Source organism: Lycorma delicatula, chromosome 4, assembly GCF_047948215.1.
Source record: "Lycorma delicatula isolate Av1 chromosome 4, ASM4794821v1, whole genome shotgun sequence".
In the NCBI taxonomy this organism is placed as follows: Eukaryota; Metazoa; Arthropoda; class Insecta; order Hemiptera; family Fulgoridae; genus Lycorma; species Lycorma delicatula.
The window spans coordinates 8,378,018-8,393,229 of record NC_134458.1 but is presented as its reverse complement, the minus strand read 5'-3'; the positions used below and the strand labels follow the sequence as shown (position 1 = coordinate 8,393,229).

The 15,212-nt window shown below is 39.1% G+C and overlaps 1 protein-coding gene across 2 annotated transcripts in view; it reads left to right on the top strand.

Annotated features, from left to right (window-relative positions):
* Positions 1-15,212, top strand: part of LOC142322812 (serine proteinase stubble) — a 75,151-nt gene that overhangs the window by 32,197 nt on the left and 27,742 nt on the right. For both annotated transcript variants that reach the window (XM_075361883.1, XM_075361881.1), the window contains 2 exons: positions 8,560-8,697; positions 13,048-13,213. In XM_075361883.1, coding sequence (XP_075217998.1) covers positions 8,560-8,697; positions 13,048-13,213 — 304 coding nt within the window. The remainder of the gene's footprint in view (positions 1-8,559; positions 8,698-13,047; positions 13,214-15,212) is intronic.

The following is a 15,212-nucleotide window of genomic DNA, read 5'->3' as shown; positions in this document are numbered from 1 at the left end:
ATTATAACTCTTTGTTATAATGCGTTATATGTGTAATATTCAATGATATTTTCTACGACTCTGTTGATACTTTGAATTTTTTTACTGACGGCAGAGTTTTTCTGGAGGGAAATACTTAGTAATCTTTCAGAAAAAGAATTTAGACGGAGAAAAATTCAAATGTTTAATTTTTAAACATTTCATGTTAATTTAAATTTGATGTGTTTATTTTTTAGAAATAAACATGTTTAATTTTTTTTAAAGTTGAGAAAAACAGGTATAAACCTCTTACTGTATGCTGAGTGGTGAAAATTAAATTTTGCCTAAAATCTGTATCCATTAAACAAACATACGAGGTGTGATCAAAAAATACGGTGAATGATTTTTTATAGCGGCAACTGCCGACGCTACATTCGCTGTAATTTGTCCAATAGCGTGATCTACTGAGACAGGCAGGGACAAGTTGTAACACGTTCGAGCTTCGAGCTTACCAGTCAGCTGCCAGAGCCGCTAGAGTGAGGTTGTGTTTATCGTGTCTGTCGCGCAACATGGATTTTGAACAACGCATTAACATTAAGTTTTGTTTTAAGTTGCAAAAGAGTGCCAAAGAAGCTCACGAAATGTTAGAATCGGTGTACGGTGATAATATGGTAACTTTGAAGACTGTGTACAAGTGGTATTTAAAAACGGTAATGAGTCTGTTGAAGACGAGCAGCGTGCGGGACGCCCAGTAACCCCAGAAACAGTTGAAAATGTCCAAAAAGTGGAAACAATGGTTCATTCAAACAGGCGAATGACTACTCGAGAGCTATCGGAAGACCTTAACATCTCGTACGGATCCGTTCAAAGCATTTTGCGAAACGACGTACGAAGAAAGTGACCAGAAAAATGGACCAATGGCTTCCTTCTACACCACGACAACGCGCCGTGTCACACCTCGCTTCTCATTCGAGGTTTTGGCCGAAAAAAGTGTTCCTGTCTGTCCACATCCGCCATACTCACTGGATTTAGCACCATGCGACTTTTGGCTCTTCCCAAAAATTAAAACTGTGCTTAATGGAAAACGTTTTGACACCATTGCTGACATTGAGAGGGCCACGACCGAGCAGCTGAAAGCCCTTCCGAAAGACGCTTTCCAGAAATCCTCCAGTCATGGAGTCAACATTGGGATAAGTGCATTGCTAGCCAAGGACAGTACTTTTAAGGAGATTAAATCGAATTCTATGTAACCTTATTACTTTTTGTAATAAAAAATGATTCAGCTTTTTTTATCACACCTCGTTTTTAATTCAGTTGCATCATCTTTTGTGAAACTACATTAGGGGCTTATTGCAAGAAGTTGTTACCGGACAAGATGGTAAACTGCTTCAACCAGACATAGTTACGCTGTTTATTGATCGAGCCCTACCTCTATTCCCGCTTTTCACTATACTTCATCCCTTATTCTTCGGTTAAGTACAATGGGAGTTATGTTACCTACTGCCTTTGGTCCATCTACAGTGCCATGCTGGAACTTTTTAGTAGCTAATGAGGGTAGCTGCTTTTTTATTGAGACTCAATAGGGTGATGACACTGCCTGTAAAATTCTGTTTACTGTAAAACTCTGGAAATTGTATACAAATCCAAACTAGTGGCTATGGACAGGATAAAGCAAGGTCTCTACTCCCTTAAAAATCTAATTCTAATTCTAGCATCAGGTGATGCTACGTTCAGTCTTCTCTTTATAAAACGGTTTCTTTTTTTTAAATTCATTAAGATAACAAAATGCGATAAACTTTAAAATCGTTAAATATTAATTGACAGGCTTCAAAATATTGAAATTTTTTCTTCCAAATGACGTTTTGTTTCTTTCACCTTACATAATGGCACACTGTCTCACTTTTCATAGTAGTATATTCTTCATTGAAGACAAGTAACTCCACTGAAGTAAATGCTAGTAATTATCTACAAAAGGTTTATTAGAAGAAAAGATTATCAGCATTTTAGAAGCAATTAGTTTAAAATTTAATAATCTAAAAAGTTAATTACAAATAAAAAATAGATGATGAAGATTTAGTGTTTTTTAGGTTTACTTAATCCTAAAGATAACTTAATTATGGTATAAAATATCATATTTGTTTATTAATGGACAAAATTATATCAAAAGTAGTAAGTTTTCCTTAATTATCCATTAAATATTAAAATTCATTTTTAAAACATGAGTGCAAGCTGCTGATTCCAAATTATAATTTTATATTTTTTTATGCACTAAGTGTTAATAAACTTATTATTTAGTTATTTTTATTATTGTTAGTAGTTATATTATGATACATTTTATATTGTTTTTTTTTCTTAAATTTATTAATTAAATAAATAGAATAAATTTATGATATAAAGCGCTAAAACGAAATAGGTGGGTGCAAACAAAAGTGCATTCACTTGGTGAATTGCCTATTCACTTAAAGCTAATCATTGTACCTCTACTTAAAAATTCTGAAACTCCTGCTTTTCAATATTTCAGTCATTTTCACAAGTATTCACTTAACTTTATACGCCAAACTTTTTATCAAGAATCATAGACCAGTAAATAGAATTTGTTTGATTTAAAAAATTTAATTTTCATTTTTTTAAATTAAATTAATTTTTAATAAAAATAAAATTCAGAAGTAATTCTACTAAAAAAACTTGGTTTTCAGAAACATTTTCTTAAAGGAGTATTATTGGAATTAACGGTTTATTTTTTATCTATTTAAATAATATTTAATTTGTTTCCCATTTCTCTCCACTAACAAATTTTGAACTAGTGATTTATATTCAATTTTACTGAAGAGTGATTTGGTTTATCTGGCATTTTTCTAACCACCCCCCCCCCTCCCATTCGGTTGCCCTAAAGTATAAGACCGAATGTTCGTGCCGCAAACGGCTTCTATGCCTCAAAACGGTTTAGCGACCAATATCCTAATTAGCTCATAGAGCTTACCTAACTGCGTGAGCGGAATAAGCGTAATGCCCTACACCACTCGCTTGCGTGTACCACCATTCACTTGTCATATATTACTAAAATGGGTAGGCGCCTCGTCTACATACTAAAAATATATGACTTGTCAATAAATAAAATTATTCCGTCAAGACAGCTGTATCCGCTGAATACCAGCAAGTACTTGTTCACCATAATATAGCGCTTGGACCTTATATCTGACCGATGGCCAGTCATTTCTCGAGGGTAGCTTTTATAGCAAACGGTAGGAGCGTATATCTCTTAAACTACTGATGCCGGTTGAACAAGGCAACGAACTCCCATACGATCCGACAATGCGATTCACGCCTCATTGACTCGCAAGTGGCAAATTCTCCCCTTGACTTCTAAGTTCCAGGATGGCCTGAGTTCTGCCTCCCCTCCCCACCCAGAGCTGGGCAGTCGAACTTCATGTGTTCGTTTGATGGACCTCCCCACAGACGCACAGCTTATCAGCTTCCAGGTGAAACCAAAACAAATATTGGTTCAAATTCGCGTGGTTAGGAGCATCTGGGCTCCTGTTCCCCTTAAAAATAAACTAGAGGCGTACCATCCCTCAAAGTCCTGTATAAATCTATACAAGGACCTACCCTTAGTCGTAGCGTGCTATTCTTGCTGCCATGCTTCTATCGCGAGGCTGTAAAGCCTCCTCCGCAGGCGGGAGATGGGCAACTGTTCGAAATTTAGAACCGGTACATTGCGATCACCGTTCCGCTCCGGTACAGGCCCCGCTGGAAACCGCATTCCGAACACCTCGGCTTCCCTACATCTTCTCAATCTCCACATGGCAGTTCGAACTTTCACGACTAAATCGATTGGGAGAGCCTTTCCCAATATGGCGGTAGCCTCGTAGGAGGTTGCTTTAAAACACCAGTGCGTACAATTAAGGCTCTGCGCTGGGCACTCCTTAAATTTTAAAGAAGTACTCGAATCCTTTTCAGCCTATGCGTCCAAACGGACGCAGCATAAGAAGTCATACTTACGAAGACACCTCGGTACACCATGTACAAATGACGGCCCGACAGCTAGTAATCCTTTCAAGCAATCCTCCTAAGCTTGTGCAGCACAGAGACGGCGTCCGCCACAACTTGCCTGATGTGGTTGCTAAACAGCAACATGTCATCAAACTTAACACCTAGGTACTTATGAACTCTAACTTGGCTGATCACACAACCTTCATACCTAATATGGTGGTTACGACTGTACGATAATTTGTCTGCACCCTTGAGAAGTATAAACTTCGTCTTGGGCACAGAAATTTTAAAATTTTGCATGTTTATTCAGCCCTCTGCGGTTAACAAAGCCGCCTACACCCGATTTTCTAGTTGTGATCAAGAATTACCACGAACTAACGGGAGACAGTCATCGGCGAAAGCCTGAACCGTGACCCCTTCTGGGAATGTCAATCCCAGAAATCCGTCGAATACCCGGTTCAGCAAGGGACCAAGAACGGAACCCTGCGGGCTTTTCCCCTGGTAACGGAGTTTTCCACAACTAGATGCGAATCTTTAAACAGAGCCGTACCGTTAGACAAATAGTCACGTACTACGGTCTGCAGAGCTACGGGTACATTGCGGCGTTCCAATTCATAGAGGACAGAACTCCAACACAAGGAAGGAAATGCTGCCTCTATGTTAATAAAAATTGCCAAAACATATTTACAGTCGGCGCTTTCCACTTCGGCAAGAGCATTTAAGATGCTATCCTCGATGCCAACCCCTTTCATGAAGCCGTATTGGCCTCGATTTAGAAAACCGTTCATATCGATGTTTACCCAGAGCCGTTCCACAACCAGACTTTCAAGCAACTTGCCGATTTCCGGCAAGAGGCTGATGGGTTGATAACTGACGACTTCACTCGGATCCTTTCCTGATTTTAAGAACACCCTCACCAAAACCACCTTCCAACAGGTCGGAAAGCAATCCCAGCTACTGCACTCCAAAAACAGCCTGCCAAGTGGCTCTCTTATGACAGACAGCAGATGGTAGAATATATCCGGGTCAAGCTGGTCAATCCCTGGTGCCTTTATCAGTGCCATTCGAGAAACTAGTCGGTCTATATCTACGGGATTCACAGCCCGTACGCCAGGGAATGGTGTCTCATGTGCCCTGACGCTGACTTCTGCTTCACCCTCCGGAGCATCTTGAAACAGAGTATCCAGGAACGCCTGGTAAGTCGCCACAGATGTTAACGTGTGGTCCCGACCACCAGACCGGCATCGAACACTGGACAACACGTGCAATGGCTTTGACGGTAACATAACTTGGCGAGCTGCCATTGGTTACGCTGCAAATCGCGTATGGAGTCTTGCCAAAATTTGAGTTTCGCTTCCTTGATAGTATGAACGTACTCACTACGGGCGCGCCGGTAGATCCGCATATCCTCAGCGCGCACGCTGTCAACGATAATCCCCGTTAGGGAGCGACGCTAGTATCTTCTACGCGCGGTTCTAACTCTTGCATGAAGCACGCTCAGGTCAAAGGACAACCAGTTTTTGCCGGGTTTTCGTTTGCGTTAAACAGACGGCTCCCCGGAAGCGAAGGTCATGACGGCTCCAGGCACTCGCAGATCAGCGGACTGGCTACTACCCAAGGGTCCGATATTGGCCTGAGCCGCCGTAGGACCATATCGCAGTTAGTCTTGATGGCCCGGCCGAGTTGATCAGCCATCAATTCCACCTCCTCCCTGTGCTCCATGCACCATTCCAACCCCTGTAAGACAGCCGCACTCTCGCACCGCAGCCTTTCGTGATCCAGGTCCCTTAGGTTATAGCAACCCGAATTTTGATCTATTAGACCGCCTCCGCGGTCTAATAGCGATCTCATAGGTTATAAACCTATGATCACTCACACTGGTTTCAGGCCATACAATCCAACCACTTGTACTCAAAAGTAGATCGCCCGTCACCTTGGTGACGTCGATGTAACTTTCCCCCAGTTCGGTAGAGGATATCGGCGGTTGTTCTGCCTCCTATAGAGGTTCCTGGCTTCTACGAACTTTGCGAGACCAGCGCCTCTAAGGCCAGTGAGTGGTGAACCCCAGGCGGAAGGCTTGGCGTTAGCGTCCAGAGCACCCAGCATTCTGATACCCGGGAGACCATTCAGGATCCGTCCCAACTTCGCCAGCAAGACGTCGATACTCCATCCAACCTGGAAGTATCCCGACACTAGTACCACATCGAGCGTACCCCTTGTGACTCGCACGACGGTGAACTGCTCATCAGAAAACTGGGGCGTCTAGAAAGCACCTGACGAGAACGAGCCGACTACGATCGCAGACAGCGGTCGTCTTCCACGAGATTGAATAACATCAACTCCGTGGAAGCCGACCATCGTATCCCCGACCGTGTACGGCTCCTGGACCAAGAGAACCTCGAGGTTGTACTCCTCAAGGATCCTCATGGCTTCATTGATGCAGGTTTAATTGCCCCAGGCGCAAGCATTCGATGTGGTGATGACCGTCCTCGAAAGTTTCCCGCAATTCAGGCGTCGCCATACGCCGTATTATTCACGATCTTCGCCCGATCTATGTCGTGCGACCTGTATTGTTTTCCCCCGACCCGGTGTCCGGCATCAAAGCCTTTTACCAAGGCACAGGAAGCGCAATTACAGGAACGGTCTTATTAGGGCAGTCAGCTGCCCTGTGCCCAGCAAGGGCGCAATGGCCACACATCTCCAACTGTGCTCTACAGCGGAGAGAGGTGTGACCAAGCCTTGACATTTGAAGCACCGGGGTACTTCTGTATGGTCGACAACCCTGCAGAGATCCACCCAAGGAACAGCCGACGACCTTTGGCCACCAAGATTTGCCTGATCTTTGGCGAGGTCTCCATTATCCAGTGGCTCTTTGGGGCCTTTATTCGCTCCAACTGCCGAACCTCCCTGCTTCCCTTGAGGAAGTCCTCAACAGCCATATCCAACACAGGATTTCGGCTGTCTTTGGCCCGGAGGATTTTGGGCCTGCTCTACTCTCGTTGCCCTCGGAAAATCATAGACCAATATTTGCGGCCTCCGCTTGGCCAGCAACTGAGCATTCAGTCCGTTCTTCTTAAGAACGTCGGCCTTCAGCAGCTGCTTCGCCTGCTGCTCATTTACAACCTCCATCACGACGCCATTGACCCTTGTTTTCGTGATCCGGGAAATCTGGAACTTTTCTTTCCGTGGGTCCAGGACATTTTTTAGGGTTAGCTCAGTCACTGTTGACGAAGCCCCCGTATCAGGTGTAATCGGGACCACCTTAACAGTGGCCCTCTTAATTTTGGCAGCCGGAACCTTGACTGGCAGCGGTGGACTAGGCCGCTTAGGCCCAGGAGCGGCAGTTACCGCGGCAAAGGAAATAGGCTTCTTAACCTTCTCCTCCAGCCGTTTAATTTTGTGAAGTTCGCCAAGAGCTTCACCCGTCACCTGCTTGAAACCCCTGACTCCCTCCACCACCTAGTCGAATTTGTCCGTGTGCTTTGACACAATTGTATCAAGGGCTGGGTTGGCGCCCTGGAAGCCTTCACACTTTAAAACCAGCTCAGCGACCATTAAACTACATTTGGATAGGTAAGCGTCGAGCAACTGCCGACACTCCATCGAAATCCGAGACTCCTTTTTAGAGGAGAATTTAGTCCATGCAGACCGCATCTTCTTGATCCTCCCCAAACCATCAGCTCCAGAGCTAGACCTCCCTAAAGAAGGCTTCACTCCGGAGACCTCCGGCGTAGGGCTGACCTCCACTCCACTGTCCTTCGCCACGCTCGACTTATTGGGGAGGCGCCCTTCCGACTGGTTGCACCTCCAGAGACCAGCTCTCCCTGCACGGTTCCGACCGTGGTCTTCCCCGCACAGCTTGACGCTGAGGCTACAGCAGGATTTTTAGTGCAAACCGCCGCACTAGTGCGCAGTACCTGTCCCGTGGAGACTTCCGAGACCTCCTTTACGGAGGACTGGGGTCTCGGCGGAGACCTGCCGTTCGACCTTCTAGCCTTGAAGGGATCATGGCCATCAAGTCCTTGGCCAAACCGACCAAGTCGTTCAAACAACCTCCCCCGTGTTGCTCCATACTCGCTTAAAGAAAAAGCACTGACTGTGTCTCCAGGCACTACGTACACAGCCTGAATGAACCTAGCACCTAACCCATAGCAAGGGGAGGGTTCAGTGGTTTCTATTCCCAACAAAGCTACCTGTTCTCACGTAACCCTGCTCGAAACGTCAAAAGCTAAAAACTCCTAATGTAGACCACCGGCGAGGTCGGAGCGAAATCGCTTCCCGAACCTGCCAGAGGATCAGAAAACTTTATTGGCCTCATGAACCTATGAAAATGAGGACACAATTCAAACAAAGGAAACGTCCTTATTTAACAGACAGTGGTACTCCTGCAACACACAACACAGTTGTGTAGCCTATACCCCACTACAATGCACGTTGACTGACAGTCATTGCTCGTTGTCAGCCTCGACAGTGTGAACGTAGGCACACTGTACTTGTTAAAGCAAATCACCAGCAGTATTCAAAAGTTATACAGCATGGGGCTAGAGGCCAAGAAGCGATCCTTTTTTATTTACTGAAGAGTGATGTACAATTGATTGTTTTTTTTTTCAGGTGGGCGCCTAGAAAGAGGATGTACATCTGGAGATGTAATAGCTGAGTGGGTTTTCACATGTTGCATTCCAGCAAGAATGCCTAGTTATCAACCCATTAGAAGGGGAGACACTGATATTGTTTTTCCCACCGATGCTGGTGAAGTGATTGTATAACCTACTATTATTTTAACCAATACGTTTAAGTTTATTTCATGAATTTTTATATATAAAGTAAAAATTCCTCATAGTTAAACATTTAGATAGGAACTAAATATGAACATAAGGAATTTTCCATTGGGTATCTGATTGAATGGTTTATAATTTACTTGGATTATTCCATATTCCACTGAGTTCTAGAGGTGAGGGTTACTTTGAAGATAACCTGAGTCTTCTCTCCAATGATTTTTCATTTCTTACATTTTTTACAGCAAAGTTTTAGCTGGACAATATAAAATTGATGGTCTGTAATTTATTGCTTACATCCTGGTAAAAATACCCTAATTTTCTGAGGAATATTGGGCAGGATGGATGCTCATTGCTTTTAGTGGACAACTTATGTAGTAATCTAGAAGCACTACATTAGGTAAAACACTAGTTTGTCTCATTTCATAGTCCCTGTAGAGGTAGTTTCACATTCTGAGTGTTCACAGTTTTTCTTTATCCTTCATCTTTTTCTATGTGGTGGTTTTTTTTTACAAATGCTCATTGCATCCAAACTAAGGGTATATAGACTTTTAAAGGTTCATACATTTTGTACTTTGTTGGACCTATCCAGAGATCTCTGTTTCCTATCCAGTATTTGAACAAGAAACCAGCTTGAAGCTGAGCTATTTATAGTATAAAGCTAGGCTTATATTTTAATCCCTTTTAATACATATTAAGGAGGCCTGTGGATTGTTTTCTAAAAAGCAAGATAAATAAAAAAAATGTGAAGCATAGTACCCTCCTACAGTAATGTGGGAGCCCTGTATATTTTTTTCTAGAAAGCAAGATAAATAAAAAATTTGAAGCATAGTGGCCTTTTATAGTAATGTGGAGTTGAATTTAAAGTTTGATGTATAAGGTAAAAATTCAGAGATAAAAAAGTTTTTTACAAACTGTACAACAGTATGTTTCTATGATTTGAGCACAATGTGAAAAAAGGCAAACTCCACTATAAAAATAGGATTGAAGAAAGGATGTAGTTTATCCCTATTTCCTTTTAACTTGTATGTGGAAATGGTGAAATAAATAAATAAAAAATTTTAGAGTAGTAATCCAAAGAGAAAAAATGAAGAATCTTAGTTACTTATTGTACTTCTATTAGAAACTAATGAGTTTACAGGAAATACTAAAATGTCATGGTTCAGTTGCTGGGGAAGAAATTCAGTTTGAAAATAATATAAGAATTAATCAAAAGATATAAATTGACAGAGAAAATAATAATTATAATTAGTTAAGTATTTAGATTGAAGAACTTAATACTTGAAATTTTCTTTATATTTGTCATAAAATTGTAGATTGTTAAAGTAAGGAGGTATCTAAAATAAAGTTGTACTAGTAAACTGCATTCTCAATCAGAAAAAAATGCTAATATTAAGCATAAATCTGGCGATTAAAATTGTATTAACAAATCTTTACTTACTGTTTATGAGGATGATACAAAATTATTCAAATGTAAATTGTCTTTTGTGGCTGTATAATGCCTTTAAAAAAAAAACTTAAATTTCAAGGTGTTTTTCCATAAATAAACTGTTAGATTTAAATTTACCTGAATATTTTGACATTACCTTTTCAGTGAAATATAACTGTATAATTAAATTAAAAACTGAATATACTATAATACACTATATTGAAACACTAATTTTTCCTTGGTGAAAAGATACACTGTCTGATAGTATATACTCCCAACGTTCTACTGTTTAATGGACTTAAACCTAAAGGACTTAGATTTAAAATGTCTGTAACAGGGAAGAAACAACATTAAGTGGAGGGAAATGTATTAAATATGGGGGAGGAAGTTATTCTTGTGATTCCATCATAGAGGGTATGTAATTTGTAGCTGGTCATTTAACATGCTGCCAGACTATGGGTGAATGTGTTCACATATTTCAGTTTTTTTAATACTTTTTGTTGTTGCCCTTTATGTTAAATTAGCACAAATCATTGGAATTATGTTTTTTGTCTTGAATGTTACTGAGTATTAAGGTGAATGTTAGTTTTCAAAACTACTTTTTTAGTTTAGTTTCCTTCATGGTGTAACAACATTTTGCATTTTTTGTTATGACAAAAATTATGTGTTAGATTATTAGTGGTAGATTCAGAGTATTTATTGTTTTATCTTTATATAGGAGCTGGTCTATGTGTATGAGTTGTTGTAAAATGTATTTTATTGCGTTGATTCATTTTTTTTTTGTTTTCAGCCAGAATCTAAGAAATGAGGTTTAAGAACCTCAATTGAGGATAAAGTGGTTTACTAAAAAGTAAGAGACAAATCTGTGTTGTGTAGGTTGGTTTGATGAGTTATGTGGAACATCTGTGGGGGTGTACTTTCTGTAATTTTTGAAACTGTGTTTATTAATATCTATTCTTGTGATTATAAGCAATGAAGTTTAGCTTCTTATTTGATTCAGTTTCTAGTGTGTAGTCAGAAATGGATATACATTTTAAAAATATTTTGTAAAAGATTCTATTTGACATTTGTTTTTGTTGAACACTCTTAGAACAATTACATTATAGACATGGTACAGTTAAAAATCATCAGTTAGGACAATGGTAACATGTAACCAAAATAAATAAATTGTTTCCTTGGCAGTGAAGATCAACCATCTGACCAACTGAAGGCCATGGGTTCAGTTCCCATTCCTTGCATATTTCATTGCTCAGAAATTCATTCCATAACCTAAGTACAGATGTTATTTAATAAAAAGTAACTTTATTTAAAAAAAAGATATATATATATATATATATATATATATACATACATCTATATCTGTAAAATTTGTGAACATTTAGTAAATAATATGTCCTTTATTTCTAATGACTTCACATACACAATTTGGCATCGATTCAACAATTGTACACAGTTTTTGATTTCTTCATCATGAAACTGTATTAATATTATTTCTTTAATGAGGTCAATTTTTGTGGTAGAATTCATTTTTGAGGGTTGTTTTTTTATTATAACATTATTTGTTCTTTACTCAAAGATTTTCAATTGGGTTTAAGTCAGGGATGTTGCCTAGTCATGGAAACACTTTAATGTTTTGTTCTTTGAAAAATTTTTTCACTTTATTGGCAGTATGGCATGATACCAAATCTTGTTAGAACATTTTATTGCCTTGTGGGAATTTATTTTGAAGTTGTGTCACAACCCTTTGTTTCAGAATCTTGATATATCCATCACTTTTCAACATAGTATCGACTGGAAGTAATGAACAAGAGCCTTCAAATGTGAAACACCAAAATAATTTTTTCTGGGGACGTTTAACTGATTGTTGGATAGAGCCAGTGATGTATTTTCATCTGATGCTTTTCTGATATATGGAACCCTTTGGCCCTGAATATAAAAATGTGACTTGTCAGAAAACATAACATTTTTCCAGTCTTCTTTGGTCCAGTTAGCATGTGCTTTGGCCAACAAGACCCTTTTTTGCACATTGCTGGTGTTAAAACCTGCATTTAGCTGGCCAACAAGCTTTTTTTCCAGCTGCAAGAAGTCAGCATCTAAATCTGCTCCACTGGCTGCTAATTCTCAATCTAAGTCCACAGCTGATAATTTTGGATCAAGTTTACTTTTTCTCACTAATAACTGATCCTGTATTGGAGTAGTTTTTCTTATTTGGCCACATTTACCTTTCCTTTGAGGTAGAAAGGAACCAGTTTTTAAAATAGCATTCACTGTTCGTAGTCCACCACCACACTCAAACGCTATTTGTTGTTATGGTATACTGGTACGCTCAGAAAGAGAAACAATTTTTGAATGCTTTATTGGAGTTATGTCTATTATTATATATTCAAGACATACAGAATAAAAAATATGATTTTGTAATAAAAAATGGAATAAACTTTCATTAAACACTACTTATAACATGAAAATTGCTAAATAACCAAAGAACAATAACCTCACATTACACAGACAACTTAAAGAATGGGTGTGGTAAAGCATTGTAGCTACAACATAAACAGTGTTGTTTAGCCACAGAAATAAACAATAAATTCCTTGTGTATGGATTAATTTGCATACTACTGTGAAATTAAAAGTTGATTTAAGAAAGATTAATTAAAAGATGATTGCAGTGATCACTTAAAAACATGATTTTCATAGTTTTATTCTCAAATCATCCATTGGATGCATTAGTTGTCATGTTTTTTTTTTTCAATTAAAAGGGCTTTAGGTATTATTTTAAATTCATTCGGTAAGTTTAACAGATTTCTGTTAAATTTCCTTGAAAGTATCATTCTATCAATTAGATTATTTTGTTTCTGAGAGATTTTTGTCTTCTAAGCAAAATATTTTATCTTTCAGATTGTGGAATCCCAGTGGTATCATTGCAAAAAAGAATAATTGGAGGAAATGAAGCTTATTTTGGAGAACTTCCATGGCAGGCACATATAAGAATATCAGGTTACCAGTGTGGTGGTGTTCTTGTCAGTCGTTGGTTTGTTGCTACAGCTGCTCATTGTATTCACAGGTAAACAAATAATTTGAATTACAGGTAATGAGGGATGTGTTTGTTGTTAGGATTCAAAAAATATTTTAACCATATCATTGCAAGAAGGTATATTGGTCTTAATTATCAAAAATGCTGCAGTTTTTATGAAGTGAAATCGATTCATTTGCTATCAAAAAATGAATGCACACTACTATATTTATTTCATGTTAAACTGTTCTTTGGGGTAGAATGGACTTCCAATGAAAGAATCTTGATCTGAACCCCATAGCTATGTAATACTAGTTATTAGTTCAGGGAGTGTTATAATTTTTATTTCAGTTTCACTATTTATCTGGAAATTATACTTTAGATAAACAGCATAAAATATACTTCAAAATCAAATCCTTGAAACAGAGGATAGCAGTAAACCACCCAGCAGATACTTCAAATTCATAAGTTATTTGTGACAAGTTTTTTTGAAAATATGTTCTTTTTCATTCAGCTAAACCTCTGCCATAAGAGTGAAGTTGAATGTACCCACAATCAGTCCCTTGATATTCTTATGTCCCTTGAAAGTTAAATATAAAACGAATGTGTTTTCTTGAACTAGTAAGTAACAGTTGAAATTATGCACTACACTGAACAGTGATTCACTTTAGCTGTATCTAAAATAAATCACTTTATTAAATTCTAGTGGTTTAATAAGATTATCTAATTGGCTTTGTAAACTATTCAGTTATTATAAGTATTTCACTCAGCAAATGATTCACTATAGCTGGTATCTGTATCAAAATTTATACAAAAGAATGAGATACATTTTTTTAAGACACATTGACTGCTATGGTGATTAGGCACTAATAAACGTCTACAGGAAGTAATGATACTTTTCTCAATGTTATTTAACTTTAACATTGTACAGAAACTGGTTCAATAAATGTGGGTTCCATATTTGATCTTCTTTTTATACTTATACTTTCAGTTTCTCTAAGATGTTGCGGTGGATGCGGCGTCATTGCATATGCAGATGATAGGCTTTTGGTTAAAGGAGATTTGAGGAATGATATCGAATTCAGGTCAGCCCAGGCTTGCAAGATACTCCAGTTGTGGAGTTTGCAACATAAGATAGTGTTTAGCCCACAGAAAACAACAATGATATTGCTCAAAGGCAGACTAGCTGTTACACAATGACCTCATGATCAATGGGAGGTCATCGAATTAGATATGTTCATTATAGAAGTATCTAGTTGTTATCCATGATGAGGATCTTAGATTCAAGGAACACTTTCAATATGTGCCAAAAAGGCTTGCTCTACTTTCTTTGAGTTCAGAGAGCAGTTCACCTCGATTGGGGCCTTAATTTCAGAAACATACGTGCTCTATGTAAGGGTGTATACGAAGCTATAATGCTTTATGCTGCACCTGGCTGGGCTCAAATGAGGTAAAAATGCTGTAGGAATAATTTGTTGAGAGCCCAGCATCTCCTATTGTTATCTGTGATTGGTGCCTATAGGACTGTCTCTCGAGAGATGGTCCTTGTTATTTCTGGTATTAAGCTCATTGATATCCTTGTGACTGAGTGCCAATTAAGTTATAATCCTAAGAAGGTAGGCCAATTTACCTCTGGGCACATAAAGAAATAGACAGCCAAAGTTTCCATTTATGGCAGGTCAGATGGACTGAATCGTTCAATGGCCATTACATACATGGTATTTTTCCTGGTGTGAGAAGTATGCAGGTAGTTAGGTGGATTTTCCCCTATTGGCATTTACACAGTTTCATGGGACATGGTGCTTTTTGAGATACGTTGGCCAAATTTGGTTTGGTTAATTCAGGCTTGTGTCTGGAGTGTAGGGCCACTGATGATATGCACCATGTCTTATATATCTGCCCCATGCCCCAGGTACTAAGCTGAGTGGTGGATTTCTTGCGGTTAGCACGTGTCTCTAGTTGTTCTGCAATTTCAGTCTTGTTTTTTGGGTTTTACCGGTTTTTACCTGACGTACAGTTTTTGAAGGCGGATAGTTAACGGAAGTGTGTG